Source organism: Accipiter gentilis, chromosome 15 (genome assembly GCF_929443795.1).
Source record: "Accipiter gentilis chromosome 15, bAccGen1.1, whole genome shotgun sequence".
In the NCBI taxonomy this organism is placed as follows: domain Eukaryota; kingdom Metazoa; phylum Chordata; class Aves; order Accipitriformes; family Accipitridae; genus Astur; species Astur gentilis.
In genome coordinates, this window is record NC_064894.1 from 5,692,455 (window position 1) to 5,716,623 (window position 24,169).

General features: G+C 44.4%; 1 protein-coding gene and 1 long non-coding RNA gene across 2 annotated transcripts in view; both read left to right on the top strand.

Moving 5' to 3' along the window:
- The first annotated feature begins 1,525 nt into the window (after positions 1-1,525).
- The window catches only part of KCNQ5 (potassium voltage-gated channel subfamily Q member 5), a 285,555-nt gene continuing 262,911 nt past the window's right edge, over positions 1,526-24,169 (top strand). The window contains exon 1 of the mRNA XM_049817803.1: positions 1,526-1,947. Within this exon, the coding sequence (XP_049673760.1) occupies positions 1,529-1,947 (419 nt within the window). The 5' untranslated portion in view covers positions 1,526-1,528. The remainder of the gene's footprint in view (positions 1,948-24,169) is intronic.
- Positions 19,120-23,329, top strand: LOC126046025 (uncharacterized). Its single transcript, XR_007508195.1, has 2 exons — positions 19,120-22,359; positions 22,953-23,329. It is a non-coding gene; the product is annotated as an uncharacterized LOC126046025 (long non-coding RNA).

Below are 24,169 nucleotides of genomic sequence, written 5' to 3' on the forward strand. Positions count from 1 at the left end.
TATGACATCTACTTCACCGCTTACTTCTTTTTCTGGAAGTTGGAGATGGTGCGTCAATCAAAGGCTTGAGAGCCTGGCCTCTAACTAGCCGGTACGCAGAAAAAACCAAACAAACCCCAAACCCTGAAATTTAATCGAATTTGAGAATGCCTCTATCGATTTTCGCCTAGCACCAGCGCCCGCATCCTTCCTTTCCGTTAACCCTTCACGAACGAGCCTCCCATTCTCACACCGCCGCGCTCAGGCTGCGAAACCACCGAAACGCAGCTATTTCTCATCAAGTCGGTGCAGAAGTGCCCGGCCACCGGCTCCCCCTCATCCCGGGGGGGGTGTGTGTGGGGGGGGGGGGGGGGGGGGGGGCCGTCGGGATCCGGGGAGGGGTGACCGAAGCGGTGAAGGGGGTTACACCGAGCACCGGCAATAAACGGCGGCCAAAACCGGGGCGGGGAGGCGCGGAGGGGTTGGATTTTTTTTTTTTTTAATTTTTTTTTTTTAATTAATTTTTTTTTTTTTTTTTTTTTTCCCCCGCAAGCTCACCTTGATGCGACGGGGAGTTAAAGGCCGGCTCTCGGCAGGGGGAGCTTTGTTTTCTCGGCGCAGCTCGGACACCCGGCGGCGGTACCGCGGGGCTCCGCTGGCACCCAGCCGGGGCCGGAGCTGCCGAGGGGGGGGGGGGGGGGGGGAACGACAGGAGGAGGAGGAGGAAGAGGAGGAGGAGGAGGAGGAGGAGGGGTGGGGGGGCCGGCAGGGATTTGCTCTCCCGCCGCCGAAGCCGGGACCGGGGCACGGCGGAAGCTCCGGAGCGCCGTGCGGGGCTGCGCCGCCCCCTCGGGGCGGGTGGGTGTCGGGGGGGGGGGGGGGAGACCCGGCGGTTTTCGCCCGCGCTGCCCCGCCCGGGGCCGGCCGCGCTCCCCGCCCGCAGCGGGGCTCCCGCCGCCGGCCGAGCCTTCCCCCCGTGCCCCCCCCTCTCCGCTCCGCAGCCGAGACTTTAGCGGCAGTTCTCTGACTTTCCGGGACTTGCATGGACGTCGCCGGGCAGCTCGCCTAACCTTCGCCCCGGGACGCGGCCCTCCACCCCCCCACCCCCCCCCCCCCCCCCCCCCGCAGCCCACACCCCCCCCCCTCCCCGTCCCCAGCCGCCCGAAGCCGAAGCAACAACTCCCCCCCCCCCCCCGGTCCGCTCCGGGCCAGTTCGCCGCGGGGAGGCGACGAAAGAAGGAGCTTGGGCGGCAACCGGTCCCGGCCGAGCTCCGTCCCGGGCCGCGGAGCCACGTCCCCGGCGTGGTGCTGGTGGTGGTGTGGTGGTGGTGGGGGGGGGGGGAAACGGGACCGCCCGTTGCCTTCCCCGGGTCCCCCCCGTCCACCCCCGAGCCTCCGCTCCGGCGGCTCGCCCAAAGTGGCCGGAGCCTCCGCGCCCCGCGGGCGCCGCCCGGAGCCCCTCGGCCCCCGCTGCCTCCTGCGGTCCGCCGCGGGGTGCCTGGCCGCCGCCGCCCGCGCCCTGCTCCGCCGCGGCCCCCGGGGTGATGCCATGCCCCGTAACCACGGCGGCGGCGAGGAGGGCGGCTCCGCGGGGCTCTGGGTGAAGAGCGGCGGCGGCGGAGGAGGAGGAGGAGGAGGAGGAGGAGGAGGAGGAGGAGCGGCGGCGGCGGCGGCGGCGGCGGCGGGGATGAAGGATGTGGAGTCGGGCCGGGGCAGGGCGCTGGCGAGCCCGGCGGCCCGCGGTGACGGCCTGCTGCTCCTGGGCACCGGAGGGCCCGCCGCCCCCGGCGGCTTGCGGGAGGGCCGCCGAGGGAAACACGGCGCCCGTATGAGCCTCTTGGGGAAACCGCTGGCGTACAGCAGCGGGCCGAGCTGCCGCAGGAACGCCAAGTATCGCCGGCTGCAGAACTACCTGTACAACGTGCTGGAGCGGCCCCGGGGCTGGGCTTTCGTCTACCACGCTTTCGTGTGAGTACCGACCCCTTCCCGAGCCGGGCTGAGCCTCCGCCGCACCGTGCACCTTCCCTCCCCGCTCCCCCCCCCCCCCCCCCTCCACCGCTCCGAGCATCGCTCCGCGGCCGCTCCCCGGGGCGAACAGGAGTTTTTTCCCCCTTCGCACCGCCGAAAAGTGCCCGGGAGTCACCCGTGGGGGTGGGTGGGGGGACACACGCACCTGCGGCTCGGCCGGTGGAAAAGCCCCCCGGTGGGAGGTGATGGGTGGCGGAGGAATGGGGACGGACGGACGGACGGACGGACAGGGACGGACAGAGTGAGTTTGTGGCAACCGAGCGCCGGCCGCGGGTTGGAAAAGTTTTATCCCTCCTCCGCCCGACCTGTTTTTCCGAGCGATTTTATTATTAATTTTTTTTTTTTTTGAACGCGTGGGATGCTGCCACCCGGCTCCCCCCCCCCCACCCCCCCCACCTGCCGCCCCCCGCAGGCAGCGGGGAAAGGGGACGGTGACCGGTCTCCGCCGCCGCCGGCTGTCAGTTCTGCTCCTTTTTTTGTTGGTTTTTTTTTTTTTTTTTATTCCTTTGAGCGGGGGGAAAAACTCCTTCCCGGCGGCCTCGGTCTGACCTAAAATAACTAAAATCCACGTCCCGTCACATCGCGCTGGGGAGAGCGGGGGCTGTCACCGCGCTGCGAAACTGGGGCTGCTCGGAGGAAGGTGGTTTGGGGGAGCTGCGGGGGGCACCGAGACCCACTGACCGCCCCAAGTATCCCTAGGTTCAGCGGTGGTCCTCGGTTCCCCGGCAATCCTCTGATTTTGACGGGTTGGGGCAATATTCGGGGGAAAGGCCCGACTCAAAAGCCTTTTGGGTGCGAGCGAGACACGCGAGGCGGTCGGGCGAGGAGTCGTCGCGCTGGATCGCGGTTGCGATCCGTTGCGATAAATTACAGAGGAAGGATGGTAGGCAGTGCCGTGTCGGGGATGTCAGACACGCTGTTTCTATTCTACTGTGCTGTATGGGTATTATACTGTGTGTTTGCCTACAGAAAGTAGACCGTAAATAAATCAGAAGATTTAATTGCTATGCTGTAGGTAACTGTGTTTCCCTGGTAGTTGCCGGAATCAAGCTAGCGGTTACAGCAGCTTCGGGAAAAAAAGCAACTGTTCCCTAAAAGCTGCTTGATGGCATAAAGAATGCTCCTCTCCCAGCAGCAGGGGAATCGCCAAATCCGACTTTAATAAAAGTTTTTATAAGCGCAAAACCGCCTTGCCAAAAACACGGCAGTCTGACTAATAAGACGCTTTGTGGATAGATTTATTTAGTAGCTCAGAGTTGGTAGAGATAACAAGCAGGAGAAGCGTGCTTAATGCTATATTTTATTCAGTAAAAGGGGTTTCGTCCACTTAGAAGATCTGCCCATTCTCTCTGTTTTACTGTGAAAATCCACTCTCACAGCTTGAACTTTCTTCTCGGAGAGCATTGAGTTGGTACATTTTGCTGGTTCTTACAGGTGTTATCCTGCAGCATCGATGGATGTAAACTATTGTTGGGAGACTCGCCGAAGTGTTTACTTAGGAATTACCTTACTGCAGTGCCTGAAGTTGCCATACAAAATCAGTAAAATTGTAGTTTGGGACCTTTCTCTTTGAGATCGTGGTGAAAATCATTAAAACGAGTAAAGTTCAAGCTGGAAGTCAGGTTGAGAAGTTTAAACCTCAAAAAATAAAAGTAAATTTCCAAACAGAGTGAAGTCATGACACAGCAGCACTGTAAACAAGGAAGATTGCCAGCTGCGTTTAGATAATTGCCTGCATAGAAAGAGTGCCAGTTTTAATTTTTAATTGCAAATGGCAATTTTGGCAGCTGTAAATGCCAACATTATATCTTTTTATCTGAGCAGATCTGTGTGAAGGAGCTTGAAACGCTACTGTAATAGAAAGGCACCTAGTGATAATATTACCTTTAAGGATCTGTCACTGCTACAGTGTTTAAGGTGCATTTGAAGTTCCATTGGATTTCAGTTTGACAGCCATCCTCATTGCCAGTCTATAAATTATTTTAATCCATTTGTATAATTCTGATTTAATGACTGCCAGATATTCAGATAATATATTTGGTGTTTCAGGCTCAATTCTTTCCAGCCACCTGATCAAATACAATCGCATCTTGGAAAACACACTTTCTTGCAGAATTAAAAAAAAACCCAAAACAAAACACCACCACCACCACCACCACCACCCCCCCCCCCCCCAACTATTTGGAAGGGAAAAAAAAAAAGGCTTGAGGCAAGTAGCTCAGAGTTGCAAAGACAGTATACTAGGGACGTGGATGAGATGTCTGCTCCTACCTCTGCTGAGCTGTTCTTGCCTGCAGTGGAGCCCGTCGCAGCTCTCTACTATTTCTGTTACGGGAATGGGCTGTCTGGGGTGAGACCTTTTGTGTCTCCTGAAACGAAGCTCGCTCTGAATACGCAGGTTGAAGAGACGCAAGGGTGGTTTCAGAGTTTCAGTTTAAGGTCTTCGATCTAGAAGTTTATTTCGGTTTGCCTGGGGTTTTTTGAAATAAGAAGTGGGGAGTTAAGCATCAGTTACAAATACAAAACCATCCCTGCAGTGGTATTTTCATTTCTCATTTCCATAGGGAAAAACACTTCAGAGCTGAGAATTAAGCACAGTCCCCTCTTTTTTTTTTTTTTTTTTTTTTTCATTTTGCCCTTTCAAATAAGAGAAGAACAGGCCAGCCACCTGAGGAACGAGTGTTGTGACCTACATTCAGAAGTCAATTGGGTAGTTTATTTGTAAATAACAAACTTGCCAGATGCTGGGAAAGGCAGCCGCTCTGCAAACTTCTGCTACGAGAGGAAGGATTTACTCTTGAGCAAAGGCCTTTGACTTCAGTATAGATGTGCTGGGGAGTAGAGCAATATATTACATGTTTCTTGGCTCCTTTTTGTGCACCTCAGTAGCTCTTTACATGGAAGCCCTAGTTAAAAATCTAAGGTCTTTCCTGCGAGTTTTTGAAAAACTGCTCTTCAGACACCACGGTCTTCTTTTCTTAATCATTCAGGAACACCAAAAATATGAACACTTATAAAATCAGAAAAGAACATTCATACCATTTGTGAGTAATGAGTCAGTAACTTAAACTCCTGCTAGTAAAATATTTATGCCACACCACATCACCTACACATGGAGCATGTGCGTATTTAACACGTGCGCGCCTACATTAAAATGCTGCGATACTGTAACTTTTCAAAAGCATTGTCTTGGGATGTCGTAGGATTTCTTTCGGTTGTTGCTGTTACTGTTTATTCAGATTATTTGGGGTTGTTTGGTTTGATAAGAATGTATAGACGTTGCCTTAGAATGATCAAAGGGGAATTCCAGATTTGTTGCAAATTTAACTCTGGGTTTCATCATCAGTTGTCACAAGGATTTTGTATTATTTTTGTTCTTAAGTGACATTCTGAAAAAGAGACGGCATGAGACATCCAGAAGAAAATACTGCTCTTTGATACTGTTCATACTGGTAGGATATAATTAGTTGCATCAGTTTCCTAATTTAACGTGTTGGATTTATTTCAGGAATAATAAAGTTTCTGTTTCTTACTGACTACTTTGTAATACTTTCCATGCAACAGTCTTTCACGTTTGTTGTGGGGATGTCCTTCTCTTTACCAAGCCACCACCTTTTGCTCTGGAAGCTTCTGAATCACAAATCGCAGGGCTGGATGCGTGCACAAGGGCAGTATCGCTTTGCATGACCCGTATTCATAGGTTTCCACGGGCATCCTCTGTTGGCCACTGCCGGAGATAAGGTACAGTGCTAGGTGAATTTGAGAGCCTGTACGATGTTCTTCTCGTCCTTTGCGCCGCTGATGGAAAAAGGCTGAAAAAATATTTCTGAAAAAATTCTAATGATGCCGTCAAAGATTTAACCAGCTATTTTAGTTTTCCAGATCTGCCGGAAAGGACATAGCTTTACTAATGATCAGATGGTTATTGAACAGCAGCGTCTTTGCATGGGAGCTGACAGCGCTGCATCATACTGTGCCATTTGTACAATTAGGGAGGTTCCACATTCTGATTAAAAAAACTAATAATGTGCAACAGCCTCAACACTGCCTTTTTCTCCTACTGTCAGAAAGTAGGAGAAGTGATTTTATCTCTATTTTATCCATCTCAAGCCATCTAATGAACTAGTTCCAGGTGCTCTGTGAGTAGATCGATGGCTTTCATCTTTTCAAGCACCATTTCAGAGTCAGGGTCTGATGTTAGGATAACAATATATTTTTATATGCTTTGAAAAGCAAATAACAGCATGATACTCACAAAATAACAAATAATAGGGCTGACAACATAAATGACGTGGCAAAGCAAGTCTTATTAGGTACTAAGGAGGTAAAAGCTTAAAACTCTTTAGCTGTAACACCTAAACTTTAGTAGGCATTTTCTTTTACAGAGTGACAATGATGGTGGATATTTAGGCGCACTTCAGTATAAATCTGCAGCAGTTTGCCACTTCTGAGGCAAATCTGTGCTTCTGTATGTGTGCGTATTTCTCACTTAAACGTTGTTTGGAAGGGGACCTTTGGAAGTCACCCAGGCCAACTGGAAGACACACTCTTCCCAGTCGTGTCAGCCGGGCTTTGCCGAGACAGGTCTTAAACTTCACGGGATGGAGGTCCCACCGCCTTGCTGGGTAACCTGCAGGTCTGTAACACCCACCTGTTGAAAAAAGAGAGGTTTTGGCATGAGGAGGGAAGGACGGGAGAGCCAGCCTGAACTTCCCACGTGGCAGTTTATGGTCATTGCCCCTCTATGTATCATCTAGCACTAGCAAGAAGAACTTGGCTTCTTTATCTTTGTAATTTTCCTTCAAGCAGCTGTAGGCTGCTAGTAGGTCACCTGCTAGATCACCTTCTTGCCAGACCGAAGAAGCTCAGCTTCCTCAACTTCTCCATGTGAGACCCAAGCTCGAGGCCCCCGACTATCTTGGTTGCTCTCCTGGATCTCTTCCAGCTTCTGCACGTCCCTGTTCAGCTGGGGCGGGCACGACTGGGTGCCGTAGTTGAGTGCCACATTGAGTCGAGGAGCAAAATAACTTTCTTCAGCCTGCTGGCCCCACTCCTCTAACGTAGTTGTACGCTGCTTGCCTTATTTCTGATGAGGGCGTGCTGTTGGCTTGTACTCAACCTGGTGCGTCCAGAGGAACGCCAAGGACCTTTTCGGTGGGAATGCCGCCCAAGCAGCGGGTTCCCAGCCTCTATGGAGGCATGAGGTTATTCTGCACCAGATCTCTGCTTTTCTCTTAATTGGACTCCATAGGTTTTTATGTTCATGTCCTGTATTTTCTTGTGCTGTCTCAGTCATATACACTGACCTGAGAGGTGGGGACACAACAACCTTTAAAGCCACTTGCACTTTCTTTGTGATTGGCAGAGAAGATAAAATGGTCAACAACGCTTCATTCCTCCTCTTTCCTGGTGGCGTTCACGGACAGCAGTCCCCTCCTGGAACCCTTTCATGGGCAATGAATAACACCTAGCTTCTCTTTTTCATATGTTTTTTGCTGGAGAGCTATTGCCCACCTCAGGATTTTGAGTAGATAGGAATGCTCATCACGTGATGTATACTGACCTCAGTAAAATACCGTTTCCCATTTTATTTTTTGAGGCTTGGTCTACTAAGTTTTCTCATTTGTACTGGCCTTACTTTCTGACTCAAGAGCGGTGATCCAGGGGGAACAACTAACTTGCCATAAAAATCAAAACTGATCCTCAGCCTTCTAGAAAGAAGAGAACAAAAGGCTTTCTTTGAGAAAAGAACTGGATGGGGGAGAGTTCATGCACGTGGACTTTCTTCTATTTGTCATAAAGTTTATTTCTCAAATAGGATTAGGAGCTGTGTATAGGAAGGTGGAGAGTATCTTAAGTTAGTGTTTGGGTCTCTTAATTTTTAAATAAATGTACAACCTTTGCGAGCAGGGTCTTCTCCATCTTTTCTCCCTCTTAAAGCAAGAAGTGAGTTAAGAGCTTTCATCATAACTGTCTTTTTGCTGTAATTTTTTCCCCTCATGCAAAAATCATGCAACTAGCATTATATTTGGGGGTGAGAGTCCTATCTTAGAGCTGTTTTTCTTGGTGCACCGGTCTTGGGCATGTCATTTCTGGTCTTCTTTATTGAGTGTCTTGTATGATGCGGGGACTCTTGGTGAACTTGCCGTGCTCTCATAGGGTGAAAGAAGTTGCCCAAAATTATGGATTTTTGTCCAGGGGTTGCATGATCTCTGAATACATAATGTGGCATTAAATATGTGCTGTCTCAAAGGAGTAGTTGTTTTAGAGGATGCAAGAAAGATTTTAGAAAGATTTTAATTGCCTATGAGACAGTATTTGTGTGACTTTCAGAGTAGGCTCTAGATGATAGCTTAATGAGCTAGACACCTTTCTTTTTCCCCAATACTTTTTAAGTTTCTGCGGTGTTTTGACTTCTTAAAGCGAAAATAAAAGTCATGGTATCTACGCAGACTTGATGCTCTTTCCATGCTCCAAATCTGACTGTATTTTTAATAGCTATTCACCCTGTTTTACTGTTGCTGTTTGCGGCTTAATTAAGTTTCCTGAACTGGCCAAAAGTACAACCGAACTAATATTTTTGCAATAATTGCAAATCATTTCTAGCATCAGCCAAACAGAATAGCAATGATCATTTGGTCATTAATAGTGTTTTCCCTATTCATGAGAATATACATCATTAATACATTTAGTAATACTCGTAAAAATGCGGTGAAATTTTTCATAATGGCTTCAGTGGAAAGGTAAAGCACATGGTTTGTAACTTTAGTAATCTTTTCATGGAGAAAATACATCGAAGGAAAACCTTTTATTCCTAGACAATGTAAACACCTGACATCATTGCAAATAAAACTCAGTGCTGTAAGGTAGTTGTTTCTTAATAATTCAAAGGTGAAGCTTAATTGCCAAGTGTTTAACGGTTTTAGTTGGTTCATATTTCCATTACCATAAATGTCTGATGAAAATTAATGGAATTTGCCACTGATTTTAATTGAAGCAAAAGTGAGTCTTCTGCACACAGGTAAAAAAGATGGAGTAGGAAGCATAAATAATACTATCTAATAAAAAAATCTTTAACATGTATACATAATACACATCATTTGCTGCATTATTCCTAACGAGGCAGATGTTTATTCTCACCATAAGTGTTGCTTTTTCCCTTTGCAAACCATTAACACAACAGAGCATGCATTTTTGGCTTTTTTAATTAATGCTGGCATATCAAGATGCACTTCTAAATGTGTATTATATAAACTATACTGAGTTTGGGGAAACTTGTATTCTTTTTTTCTCCTTTCTTGTTTTGTCTGAGAGATTCTTTTTTAAAGTTTGGTTTACAGATTTCCTGTACGAAAGCGGATGTAGATCACCCAAGGGATTGCCACCACAGGTCAGTTAAGGTAGAAGCTTCATCAGCTGTACAGTTTATCAATTGCAAAATAATTTTAAGCAGTTGCTGTGCTCATGTGCAAAGTAAACTTCCTTTAAAGATATTTATTAAAAGTTCAAAGGCTGTCTTACAGGTCAGCCGCACTTCATCAAGATCTATTTTCAATTTTCTGTTGAGCATTAGATTTATCTTGTGATAGCTGTCTGAGTTGCAGTGTAATTGCGTTACAGGAAGCTCAGCAAAACGTTCATCATTTTGGGCACTGAAGTGTAGTCTCAGGCAGTGTCTTCTACTTGAAAGACTATGTGATTACTTCTTAATATATACGGTCTGGTCCAGTGATTCAGAGGTGGACACAGTCCTCCAGCTAGACATATCTGAATTTTCTCTGTTTGGCCTTCACCCCCAAAAATCTGCAAACATAAATGTGTGTATATTCCTTAACAGAGATGGACATAAATATGTATGGCAGCATTTTCTTGAAGAGTGTATGATTTTCAAAGGCATGGATTACCTGCAGCTTCCTTTCATTATTCTATCGTGCATTCAATGGGTAATTCACTTTTTTCTCCCCACTTATATAGAACGGAGTTTAACAAATGAATCATGCTCTTAAACTGATTAGAAATAATGAAGAAGGGAAGTTCTGTACCTGCCCACTTCTTGATTTAAGCAATATATTCCTGTTTGTCTTGGCTTCCTTCTTGCTTTGGGACTCCCTAGTTCAACAGAGCAAACATATTATGCCTTTCAAGATTTCTGTAGACTTTTAATTATTTTATTATAGTCATACCTGATATCATATGGTAGCAACAGAGTGGTGCCAGGAGTCAAATATGATCAAACCAAGAGAGTAAAATCTTTCTGCTTTGGGAGGAAAAAAATGCTGCTGAACACATGCAGATGCCTCCCCGGGTCACAAGTGTCATAGATTAGAGCATTTGCACACACCCTTTTGAGGTCATTCACTCAGAAATAGCATCTAACTTCTCCTAGGGCATTAAATTTAATTGCTTTGTACGGCCTAAGCTTATCCAAACCCGTGGTGTCTGAGAATTGCCCATTAGCGCAAATGCACAAATCTTCCGCTTCCAAGCTCTCGTGGCAGGACTGCACTTAGAAGTTGCTGCCGGGGCCTTTCTAAGTAAGGATACGGATCCTGACATACCTGAGAGGGCCTTTTCTGGGAAAATTAAGATGAAATACTGTTTTGGGTGCGTTTCTGTAAGTGGTGGGGGTGGAGAGCCACTGATCCTTGGCGGTGAGTTTGGAAATGTAGGTCGGTCTCCCCAGGAGACGACTCTGTATCAGTAACAGCATCTTTTTAATGGCAAAACTGCCACGTCGTCGGAGAATGACGGGTGATGGCTCAGTCGAAGCTGGTGTGGCATCCGCACTGCAGCCGGGGCTGGTGGGCAGGTGATGTCCTCTTCTCTTCAGGTGGCCCAGCACCAGAGCAAGAGGCATTGCCGCGGCGCCAGAAAAATCGCGCGGTGAACTCAGTCAGCTTGAAAAACTCTTCTACATCGTCCAAAGTTACGCTGACTGAGGTGAGAAGTAGTCGCTCATATCATTAGGAGGACAGAAATCTCTGCTCCTGGTCTCTCTGCAGTTGATGCTTTCGTGTAGAGTCCGTTTTTGTCACACGCGTGGTCAGATGAAGCGTGGCCGCAGGAAGGACCACAGCCTTGCTCTTCGCTGTTCTCTGCAAAAGGACGGCAGGAAACCTACAGCGGCGTGTGAATGAGATGCTTGCAGGGATCTGTGCAACGGGGAGGAAAGAAGAGCCTGTGCTGGCAGTTGGAGGGGTTTTCTTAGACCTGTCCCTCAGAGCTTTCTGAAGGGCAGTTGGGAGGCAGAACTTAGAATCATAGAATCATTTGGGTTGGGAGGGACCTTTAAGATCATCAGGTCCAAATGTTAACCTAACGCTGACAAATCCATCACTAAACCATGTCCCTAAGCACCACATCTACACGTCTTTTAAATACCTCCAGGGATGGTGACTCAACCACTTCCCTGGGCAGCCTGTTCCAATGCCTGACAACACTTTCAGTAAAGAAATTTTTCCTAATATCCAACCTGAACCTCCCCTGGTGCAACTCGAGGCCGTTTCTTCTCGTGCTATCGCTTGTTACTTGGGAAAGGAGACCAACAATCTCGCTACAACCTCCTTTTCTCATGCCTGTGGCCCCACCTACTTGTTTTTTACTAGAAATGTTAATTAAATGTTATTTTTTTCAAGGACGTTCCAGTACACTTCCTGGGCAACTCTAGCTAGTTGCAGTAGGTCTGCATGCTCTCAAATGATTTATTCAATTGCTAGTCATTTAATCTGTGGATGTGTTGCTCTTTGAGATGTCCGAACTGCATCTGTAGACTGAAGATGAAGCAGAATTTAGAATAAAAGAGGAACAGCTTTGCTAATGTCTGTGGGTGTTGTAAATTTTTATATAATACAACAGTTTGTTCAAACAGATGTATTTTTTTCCCCTTAAGCTTAGAAACAGTAGATTTTATTTGGTGGTTGGAGATACTGTCTGGAAGGAAGTTAGCCTTCCTCAAAGGTCACACTGGCTGCTGACTAAACTTGTGATTGGGCCTCTGCAAATAATCTGTTCGCCGGGGTATTGGAATTGAGAGGTTATTGTATGCAGCGATGAGGCAGGCGATGATCCTGAATTATAAATACTCTTTGGAAGGAATTTTGATTTTCATCCTGAAAATGCTTGTAGACATACCTTTTAGTGGTATTATCAATAGTTTTAGGCACTTACATAGTAATTAATAGAAATCATCGAACTGAGCGTTGATAAAGCTCTATCTTTCAATCAGGGATGATGGTGAAAACCCATATGAATTAGAGACACGTTTGTAAAGCTTCTGAGTGATGCTTGAGAAATTCTTCTATGGAGAGAGGACTATCCTGACATCTCCGAAGCTACTACATTATGTGTGTGTAGGCAGTCCGCGTGGGATTTTGCTGTTTGGAGAGTTATGGTGAGAGCATTTGTGGAACTGCAGAGGCAGGAGAAGTTATCTAGGTGGGAATAAAATCACTGAGGTGAAGGAGAATTTATGAATGTCTGCTTGACCAGAACAGTACTTGACTGAACGGAATATTACTTTCAGGTTAGAAGTGTGTTTGTCTTATATTAATAATATGATTTAAATGAACATTTTTCCTCTTTTATTATCTGTTTTCTGTAGAGAGAAGGCTGAAGTACCAGTGTGAATCAATTTATTGGATTTATATATAAATAAAACATAGTATTGATCTTTACATTTTTCTTCCATTGAGGTCCTGACGCTGTTTGCAGACCTGAGGAAATAATCAGTAATATTTTTACTACAACATGAAAATTTTATTCACTACCTGATTGTGTTTCTGATCACTTTTCCTTTGGGAAAGATTTGTGTAAATCTCCTTGCTGAGATTGAGCCTCAGCTGGTTTATTCCCATCTGGGTCCACTCTCTGCTGGAGCCGAGGTCACGTTTCAGCTGCTCTGGTGGGTCGTTTGATGGGAAGGGATACAGCAGCCCAGTCGCTGACCTCCAGCAAGCCTACATCTACACTTGGAGGAAAACCTGGGGAGGTGCATCTGAAATTCCAGTACTTCTGAATACCCTCTAGCTCGGTGAGAAATACAGTCCTCAGGGACTTTTTCTGCAGGAAGGTATTCAGTCGTCTTATTCGTGTCCAGGGAATTTCTCCTTGAAACCATAGCTGAGTTAATGATATCCATGAAATACCAAAGACCTCTAAAAAAGATGATAATATGAGATTAAATGTTGTTATTGCTGCTGTTCATTCATGGGAGAGCTGGAGTTGAAGTAGCTGTACCAAACTGAAGCGCGATAATCACACCAGTAAGTGTCAGAAGTATTTACTTGGAAAAATCCTTTGTATGATTTTGCTCTCCAGTATTTTTCATCTGCCCATATCTGTAAATTACCTCACTGCAATGAAAGGTCATGGCATTCTTTTTGGCTTGCCTTTATCACCAGCTTTAAGAGTTAATCATAAATAATGAAACGGACAGTGACTGAAAACTAGAATATATTAAGACAGCGCAGTGACATTTCAGATACGATCTGTATCTGGAAGATAAAATTAACTAGCAGAGTGCTCAGCATTTAAGAAATACGATTTTATGAAATTTCGATTGTGTTTTTCAGGTTTATTAGTCCCTGGAAAAATTGTATTCTCTATCTTGAGAGGCAGATCTCTGTGAAATAAGACTAAAATGAAAAAAATCCTGGATGAAAATGCGAACAGTTGTAAAGATTTGGAAGTCATTCACAGACGAGTCAGTCAAGAGATCGGAAGTGTACTTTGATTTGGGGATAAATATATTAGGGAGGCCCACTCATCTCCCCATACCTACCTTTAGCATCCTGCAACGAACCAGTGTTTGCCTTCATCACAGTCCAGCGTGTCTCACGGAGCCGTGTCTTACGAACGCACAGGGTATGTGCTGTGCTCAGTACGTCGCGATGGCTCAGGAATAAAGTTCTGTCTTTCGGCCTCGTCTTTAAACGTGAGGCATATTGTAACGGAGACGTGACGTTGGCAGGTTGTGCTGTTCCAAGTACGGATCTGTGGATTCGTTTCAAAGCGAGGGCTGCCTTGCCTACCTCTAGAGGGTGTGCAGGTGACGGCAACAAATCACTGCACAGAGTTCCTGCTGTTTTCTGGCAGGAGGATAAAACTGGTATTTCGCAGTCCAGCCCTGGGAATTGCTGGTTATGTGATCTAAAAAGTCATTATCATTTTTAGCTTGATTGAAAGCAATCATTAATGCAGAATACTGGAAAACTGTTAGAATATCTTGTGAAAAATGATGGCACACCCAGCGACAGGTCTGCAGGATGTCATGCACTAATCCTCAAATTTCTTTCACATAACAAATGCAGGAGATGCAAGTTCATGGTTAAATAATACCAAGTATTTGTATCAGTTTTGTTCTTGGGTGTTCTACTTACCTACCTAGCTATCCATCAGTGTCTTAGATGCTCTGCAAACAGTGAAAAATCTTCACAAAAGAAACCTGTCTTTTTTCTTGGAATACTATGGAAAGGCAACACAATAGCATTGATCAGCATCGTAGGGAAGAATGTCAGTTCTCCCCCTACATTCTTCTGAAGTACCGCAGACCACGACGTCACTGTCTTTTGTTCAGGATGGTGACGATGGTCCATCATTGTCGAGATGGACCTTTATCAGTCCTACTATGATTTCTGTCCACCTCATTTTTCGGAGGTATGACCCGTCTGTTGCCACAGCTCAAACGATCGCTCAAACTCTTAATATTTCAGTTCTTGCAACCTCCTTCTGCCCGGACTCCGCAGTACGCGCCGAGTGCTCATCCCTGTGACTCTGTAACCGCTGCCCCTCAGCCCACAGTTGCCTCCTCGCACTGCCTAGGGAGAAAGTTCTTCCTCTTCACTTTCAATAGCTGTAAAAAATAACTGGCTAGTTACTTTTAAAAATTACATTTCTAAGTGGTTAACAAAAACCAGAAAGCCAACTTTGCATGATTCATTAAGTGGAAAAAAAGAATGAAACTGAATGAAAAAGAATGGAAAATGAAACGGTTCCTTTTTGCTGGGTCCAACAACCTCAGTGGCATGTGATAGAAATGCTGTTCATTCAACAAGAAACTACTGACAGCAGAAGACTAACATGGGTGCTTGTCTAACTTACTGCAACTAAACCCAACTTCAGGAAACCTGTAACTAAAGCTGTGGTGTATTTTTTCCCAGTTGCTTTTTGGAAGTGACACTTATTTTGGCAGATACTGAGCCGTTACATTAGCTGGGAATGTCACTGTGCATCCAATTTTATGGATGTTATATATCAGGTGGTTAATGAGCATTTCCCTCCTGCATTATTTGCCTTTGTCTGAAGATACTGAGTTAGAGAAATGGATGACTGATGGAGGAACAAGCAGAATGGCAACGCAGCTTCCCAGCACACAGCAGGGATACCAGGATGCAGGTGAATTAATGGTGGTGAAGATACACCTACTCTTACGACTTTTTCTGAGGTTGGGAACTAAAAACCAGCAGTTATTAAGTGGCTGACAGAGACTAGGAAGAGCGTGGGGAATTAGTCAATGGGATACAGATTGATATCAGTCTCATGGGTTCTTTGAAACAGGCTGTTGGCAAAATCCGAGGGCTTGACAAACTTTGAGAAAGGTAGACATGAACTGGAGTAGTTTGTTCATTTAAGGTATGTTTTTATGAAGCTGCTTCTCTCAAAACAGGCTTCTGTATCTGCAAACTTTTGCGGTCTGTAGTATGGAATGAGGATGGACTTAATGCCCTTGAGCTAGTTTAATTTATTTCAACTGATCGTATTGCTGTGATACCATTGCTGTGTCTTTTGGAACATTCTACCAAACTTTTAAAGCCTTCTTCAAATGTTGTGCAAATTCTTCAAAAACAGGAGTAAAAAAAGAATATTTTTGCATGTGACCTAGGATGGAACAGCAATTCAGATCTCTGCAAATAAAAGTCTTAAATAGTTTTTCTATCTTACCAGCTAACCTCTAGATGACAGGTGTTTAAAATTGATAAATATTGCATCTAGGTAGGCTGAGTCCACTGTGTCTGCTGTTTCAGTTCTGCATTGGATCATTTAATACATTGTGTTCGTTAAAATAGACCCTAGAATCTGTTGCACACACACACACACACAGACACACTCTGAAGTCTTCTTTTGTGTTTGCCTTTTTAGTGCCTCAGAGAACGCACTGGGAAAGCTAGAAATGTATGGCCTCTCCGTTCATGCAACCACAGCAGACCGAAGAGAACCCACACTTCCCTGAAACCTCACCCTTGTTCATGTAGACAGCTTTGTCTTCCCCAAAGACAGAGCAAATAAGACTGCCAGCTCTTTTATCCTGAGGGAGGGGGAAAAAAACCCCAACAAGCCAAAAAGCACTGGGAAAACATGGTTATTCCTTTTTTTAATGTGGAGAGTCATGGCAAGCTTTTGAGTCCAAAGTGTTTCTAGATTCTTTTTCCAATAGAAAGGTGGAGAAAAGCTGCTTTTTCTTTTGAGCAGATCTCAGGTGTTTTCTAAAAAGCCGCTCAAAATACAGACATTAGACTTCCCTTTGAGTGGCTTTTTAGCTACTCTGCCAGTCAATTTTTTCTTCTTTTGGTTGTGCCCAGTTGGTTTCCTAAGGGACTAACGATCTTTTCCCACCTCCGTGCTCTCTGATGAACTCAAGTCCTTCCTCAGAGGACCGCGGAACTGGAACCCAAGGGCTTGCTAATGGTCACCCTTGTAAAAGGACCCCGTGGACATTCCTGGGGGTGAAAAGAGCACAGCTTTTATCACAGTGGTTTATTTCCTTTGAAATTTCAGCACCATCCTGGCATTCAGCTCACACTGGCTCGGGCTTTCAGAAAACTCTTGGATGCATTCAAGCACATAGGTGCTTACAGATATATATATAAAAGTGCTGACATACATTGCTGTCCCCATTAATAAAAGCGGAGAACATGATTTATATTTTGTTGAGTCAAACACTAGTACTTTTGGATAGAGAAGTCTTCAGCAAGTACAAATGGCAGGCCAAATCCTAAAGCTGTTTACTAGCCATTAATTCCAGGCTCAATCCAGAAGCTCTTACTCAAGCAAAATACGAGTGAAGCAATAGGATGCTTTATCTTCGTATTCTTGGATTTTTGAAGAGTGCTGTGTAATTTAAAAAAAAATTCTGCTTCATGTTTCTATCAGCCCTGTGTCATCGCTGTCTTGCGCAGCCTCACGAGAGATCGCTTGTGCTGCGTGTACTGTGGTATGTGATACGGTAAATCACCTGCAGCTGCAATGGATCTCAATATGCTGTAGACGATGTTTTTAGATCTTTGCTTTAACCATTTGCAATGAATAACAGAGACTGTAAGTGGCAAAATACTTTTCCTTGAAAAGTAGCCATTAAAATCCTGCTGCAAAAGTAACCATGGAGTTTGGAAAATGATATGGTACAGAAAAATGTATTTTGCTACATACAATTTTATTCGTTTCTGAAAGTGGTTATTCTCTTGCAGGCATGGAAATCTGGATATGTTCGTAATGTAAAATCAATAGGAAATACTTCATTTGGTCAAATAGCTCTAAACTTATTTTAGTTTGATAGCTGATTGTGTATTATGTTTGCAGCCTTTGTGCAAAGCAGTGTTTAATAGCAGAGTTTGCTTTGTAATGAATATAGATGAAGACTGTTCTTTATGTTATCTATCTAAAAAACCCTCATGTATTCATATAAAGCGTTGATGTTAAGTTGCCACATTGCTTGGAATGTATTGCCACATCGCTTGACACATAGCTATCAACTAAAAGAACTCCTTGCAACTCAAACTCAAGACTTACCACTTCCCATTTAGAAAAGACCTTACAAGTTAGTCAAATGACTGGATTAGCAAGGTTATACTGGTTCCATGGTACAGCAGCTATTACTGGAAAGTTCTCAATATTGGCGTGGATCACTTACTGGTTTCCTCTACGTTGCCTATGTATACAGTGGTTATCAATGGCTATAACTGCTTTATAGTTCTCAGGCCATTCTCTTACTGTTGTGATTAATTTTTCCCTTTCCTAAAATTTAGGCGGAAAATATCTGAGGATTAATCTGCTGTTTTGTTTTGTGCTTTGTCTAGCAACTTTGTGTAAGTTGCTAACTATTAATGACCACCCTTGGGGCATGAAAACAAATATCCTAACATTCTCATGATGAAATACATTTTCTTTTGAAATCTCTGGCACCATATTTGGTCCATCTGATTTACATAATTTGCTTGCATAGTTTTGTGAAAGAGGAAAGTAAAACAGCTCAGCTGCACCTGCCATCTTAGAGATGTTTCCGAGTGAAGAGACCTGGACAAGCACGTTTTTGGGGGGTCATCTGGTCAGTTGCCCACCTGTGTTGGACCACTTGCAAAGACAGCGTCCGAGCTTACCGTTTTAGTTTGAGGTTAATGACAAAGGCTCGGCATGAGTTGCTAGTTAAGTCCGGTTTTGTACCAGTTCTGTGTTTGTCAGAGTCATTAAAGGCATTAAATCTGCCTGGAGGATTGTCTACAGAGAGGGACGATTATCAAGTGAAGAAAATTGCATTTATAAAGGTTTAGAAAGGTGGTAGATAACAGCTGGCCATCAAAGATATCGCGGCTTTAGTGCGTTTATCCTCATTTGACGTTTAATCCTGTTCTGTAACATTCAGTTTAGAATAGCTGGTCCTCTGACTCAAATTGCTCAAGGTCACGGTTGTGATGATATTCTCAGCAGTACTGTGGACAACTACGACTTTGAAACTGTTTCCTGTTGTGATCTTCTTCCTTGCAGTGGGGTGTATGCTAGTATATTACAACTTGCAGCTTGCGGTGTTTTATTGCTTAATTTAACCATAGCTTGCATTTCTTATGGTTTGATTGGTTGGCAAAGCATGCAGAAATTCTGAGTCAGATACACCTATTTCTGGATGACCAATATAATTAGGTGCAGCCCTGAAGCAACACGTTTCGTGTAACTTTCCAGGCACACAAAATGCAGAAATACAAGGGATGGTTTAAAAATTGTTTGGAAAAAAATAGTGCCATTTAACTTTGAATTATGATTGTATTTTTTCTGATGAGCCTCTTGGTAATGGTGAGATTCTGCTTTTTTTTTTTTTTTTTTTCCTTCTTCTTCTTTTATGTTTTATTTCTTTTAATAATTATAGCTTTGATACATATGAAATATGCCAGATGGACATTCCTGGAAATGTAGGTGTCCTGTGTAATCTCAGAGTAGCTATATAGAACCAGCATTGTCATTAAATTCCACAAATTTCTGTTTTCTATAGCCCTGTCCTGGGGCACTGCTGTTGAAAGTGAGTTTTGTTTCTGTAGCTTGTGTAGTCTGGTTTGCATGACCAGCCTGCTAAAAACTGTGCTAATTAGTGGTACTGCAGTTGGATGCATGGTGCCGATTGAAAACAGGACTGAAACCAGCAGCTTGTATTCCAGGGGACGCAGGAATTATTCACTGCTGATGATTTTTGGCTCCTAACAATTGGCTTTGAATTTGTCACTAAGAGAGGGAAGCAGTTTGACTGTAACTGTCGTACTAAAAGTCCCTAAAAAATGTTTCCGTGTATTTGAAGAATAAGATTCTATTGAACAGGTAGGCGTTCACTGCATCAAACCTGATTACGTGCTTAATTGCTTGTGTGTAAATAACAGAGTAAAATCCTTATGGGTAGTAATTGAGACACACCTGGGAGCAATTAAGTGCAGCAGTATATAGTATCAGTTTCCTTGAAATGCAAGAAATCTCCCAATTCTCATAGCACAAAATCACATACCTCCCTGGACTGAAAATATTGCCCCCTAGGAGAAGCAGGTAGGATTTAAAGCCATAGGGAAAAAATTCCATTTGTTATGCACTTTTATAAAGAAACCCAGAATCTACTTGTAGTCTTTCTCTGGATTTATCTTTTGAGGTCTGCCATTGTTTTATCTGCTTCGTTTGAGAGCTGATGGCCTGCATCAGCTCTGCCCTTGGCTGAGGGCAGGCATGGTTTTCTCCGGGAGGTACCGCTAAATGTCTACCAAGGTGTGGGCATGGGGGAAACTTTTTTGCCTCGCTTGCAAAGTTGTATTAAATAGCTGAGACTAGATTATTCAGTTTCTTTTCTTTAAGGTACATTTTATAATCCAGTTAAATAAATAATAACAGTAAACGCATTCCCTAGAATTCCAGTAATTAGCATGGACAACATCTTGAATTACCAAGAGAGGAAAAATGAAGCGACACTGGAGATCCAAAGAGTGGAAATATAAAGCCAAAGCTGAAATGTTGGTAAATTGCTGTGGTAGTTTTGGTTTATTTTTAAAAGGGGAGGAAATAAGTTTTTTATAAAAATATCATTCTAACAGTAATCTTTTCAAAATAATATTGATGTGAATGAACACTTATCCCTTGCTGTGTGGCTTCTGAAACTTTGGCGTTTCTGCTGTGTTTTAAGCTTTCCCTTCCTTTCTATGATGTTGTTTCTTTTGACCTAGCAACCATACGCTGGATAGGTGTAGCATCATGCAATGTGAGCATGTTTAACTGTCCTTAATGTATATGCTGGTTTATTCTTCACGCTAAATGCATACCAGAAGTACCACCAAGTGAATCAATTCCCACAAATTGCAGACCTGCCTTAACATGCATCCGTACAATGGACTTAGAGCGTTTATACATAAGTATAAAAGCTCCTGGTCACCTTCTCTTTAGCAGTATAGGCATCCCCAAAGATACCTATAGCTTTTGCTGCAGAGCCTCCCCAGGCCATGGTGCAGAAGAGGTGATCGGCAGTTCGGAGCTGGTGGAGAATGTTCCTTGTCTTGTGAAAATGTGGGATGTGGAAAATCGCGTCCCAAATTGCAGTGAAGATTTGGCTTTCAGTGTTTTCCGTATCAAACATAAAAATATGTCTTAGATAAATGCTGTGCTTCAGTGTTAGCCACTTTGTACATTTTTTTAAAATTTATTGAGTTTCACTGCACTAAGAGGACTTTTTCACCTGAAATCAAAATGCTTTGCAGACTTCTGAACGTTCCTGTGACGCACAAAGAAAATAAATAATTTCCTTTGATGAAAGTTGAAATGCTTGTGAATCAGTATGGTTTTTTCAGGAGAAAGTTTGCTAAAAATTCCCAACCAGCCTTTTTCTCTTTTCCACTTCCCCTCTTTTCTTCGCAGATGACCAACATGTGGAAAGGCAGTGAGACTCCCACTAGAGATTTCTTGCCGCATTTTTCATAAGGAATTCACAGAGGGAGGCCGATACTCTAAGAGATGAGCTGCTTCACTCTGGTTGGTGCTCTAGGAAGCACAGTTCACTATTAAAAGTACAAAGTAGAGTTGGGGAGCTGAAAGAAAAGATGGAGAGGGAGGGTGAAAGTACTGCTGACTACTGGTTAAAAGCATTAGAAACTGTTAAAAGAATCTGGCAAGCTGACCTCCAGCTTTAACCTTTAATCACCTACTCCTACCCCTGCAGAAAGGCAAATTTACGTGAAAAGGTTGGTGAGTCTGTCTGGGCTGGTTTCTGAAACTTGGTGAGCAAGGGCGCTCAGCTTTAAAACAGTAGGACTTTTATGCATAAGCATGTATTTCACCCTTTTTTAGACTCGGTCTTCTGTGTTCTTGGTCGTACTTTCAGTGTTTTCCAGGGCTTCTGCTGTAAGGGAGCCAAGGACCGTGCAGCAGCGCCCTGCGGCAGAGCTTAATAAGCAGCATCCCGGCTCCTGCAGCGCGTAACCGGGCTTGCGCTGCGCACCAAAGAGACTTGGTTTTGCCTTCACTGTCATCAGGGGCCCAGGTCTTACCCCACGTTACCGCAGACATAGCTCTATACTGTGGAACGATCGATATTTGCAAACCTTTAAGGAGCCAGCTGCAGCGTCGTCGCGCTAGCTGTTCCAGGCTCTCCCTTTTCGTCCCACTGGAGATGCAGACCTCTGGAAGGATCCGGCTAAAATGAGATGTTAGTCTTCCATATAGAGTCATAGAATCATTATTGAATGGTTTGGGTCGGAAGGGATCTTTAAAGGTGATCTAGTCCAAACTCCCTGCAGTGAGCAGGGACATCTTCAACTCGATCAGGTTGCTCAGAGCCCCGTCCAGCCTGACCTGGAAAGTTTCCAGGAATGGGGCATCTGCCACCTCTCTGGGCAACCTGTATATTATTTACTTACTTTTACCTGAAGCCTCGTATATCTAAATAATGTTTTAGAAGTGTATTGTATCCCCTAGCACACGTGAAGAAAAGGTGAGTGACTCCCTTCAAATGTATTTCTTCGTATACGTTTAATTATAATTTTTTACCTTGATATTTTTTTTTAAAGACCTCTAATCCAAGTGAGCAGTTCAGATACCAAAGGCAGCATTTGTGGACTTTATAAGAAGGTACGAAATGTTTGGACTAATAAATAATGAGCGTAGTAGGGTTTTTTGTATTTAGTAGTATGGTGTGGTATTTTTAACCTATTTATTTTTATCTGTGCCTGAAATACTTTTAAGATAAAGAAGCCTGTTTGCTACGCGGCTAATCAGAGGATAATTCAAAGCAAAGTTGCTGTTACAAGTTAGAAATATTCTTCAGGTTGTTTAACATTTCACAGCTCCTTGTTGAGAGAATGCAAATGAAGCAAGCCAGTAAGTGAAGACAAGTTGATGTTACACTCTGGTGTTGCTTCTTTTAAATTTGGCTTACGGCATAAAATAACAGCTTGAGAAGCCAGTGCAACAACCACTAACTTTTATGATTCATTTAAAGTAGTCACATTTTTAAGCATGAAGGAGCTTTTTGAGGCTATGCTCTTGATATAAAAAAAAATATTCATAGGAAAATAACCTAAAAGCTGTAGGGTTTTGTTGGGTTTCTTTGTATTATGTTACGAAATAACCAATCAAGCATCATTCAGCCTTGAGTTCTGGGAAAACAGTACGTTTGTTTGGCAACTTCTGTTATTCCTAACCTTACTAATCTCAGTTAATAGTTGTTTCTAGAGGAGAACCACAAGGATGTGCCACGGGAACCTGTTGACGGTGCCGCAGTTCTAGCTGCAAGGGAGGCAGATGGCTGACGACTCTCCCTCCTGCTTTGCTTCGCGCTCCTGCCCACCAGTCTGTCCTGCTGTCTGCCTGTCTCCGCAGCTCCCTGCGCTTCCAGCGTGCCATTTGCCATCGGTATTTCCTTAGTGGACCTCTGTGGAGGCAAGCTGAAGGAAAGCCCGCTGAGCAGAGACATCCCTGAGTTGGGTAGCTGGGGCTTTGGAGATCCTACCGCATTCCCATGGACATTTTCAAAATTACATAATTGAGGAAAGATGCTGCGCTTCATATTTCCCCTCATTAAATTAAGAATTGAAAAATATTTGGATTTTTTTTTTTATTTCTGTGGGAATTTTTATGTCCACTCCAGATCTTGAATATTTTGTAGTTTAAATAAACATCGAAATGTTTTGTTTGAAATAAAAATATGCAACATGCTGGAAACAGATTGACCCAGACCATTTCCATAGTTTCTATGTTTGGTCTGTGGGGAATGTTCGCTATGGAGTTGCTTGCAGCTCCTTGTTAACCTGCTAGCCAAGGTTTCAGGGTGAAAGAGAAAAAAAAGATAGCCGATACCCTGCGGCATGACTCTTCCCTTGCTCCTCCTCACGTCTCCTAATGATCCCCACTCTCTACATATGTAGGGGAATTGGGGGGGCAACGACAGCTAACAACTCTAGCTTGCACTTTGTTTTTTAAGTTGAGGTTAGAAGCTAGTGCTAGATGTCACCATTTATGGGTTTGGGCTACCACGTGGACTGCACGGGTTAATTTTTGGAACACACAGGGCATGGACAACATATTGAAGTTCAGCGGGGGTGAGTTGTTGGGGCCCCTGAAGTTCTGGAAGTGCCGGGGAAACGCAGAGCAAACCCCCTGGCTGGGCTTGGCAGGGTGCAGGCATCGCGGGCAGCCCGCTCGCTGGCAAACAGATATTTCTGCTGCGGCTTCTACTGCAAGCGAAAAGCGGTTCTTGCCTCACAGTTTGCAAAGGTATTTGGCAGCCACAAACTTCCTTCGTGTTTATTGACTGATTCCAAGACAATATTGGTTACTCTCTTCTCCAAGTCCCAGTCCTTGCATGTAAAGTTAGCAATAAAAAAAATGCAGAAGATGCTGGGCGAGTGGAGGATTAGTGTGATTTTAATCAAAAGGTAGC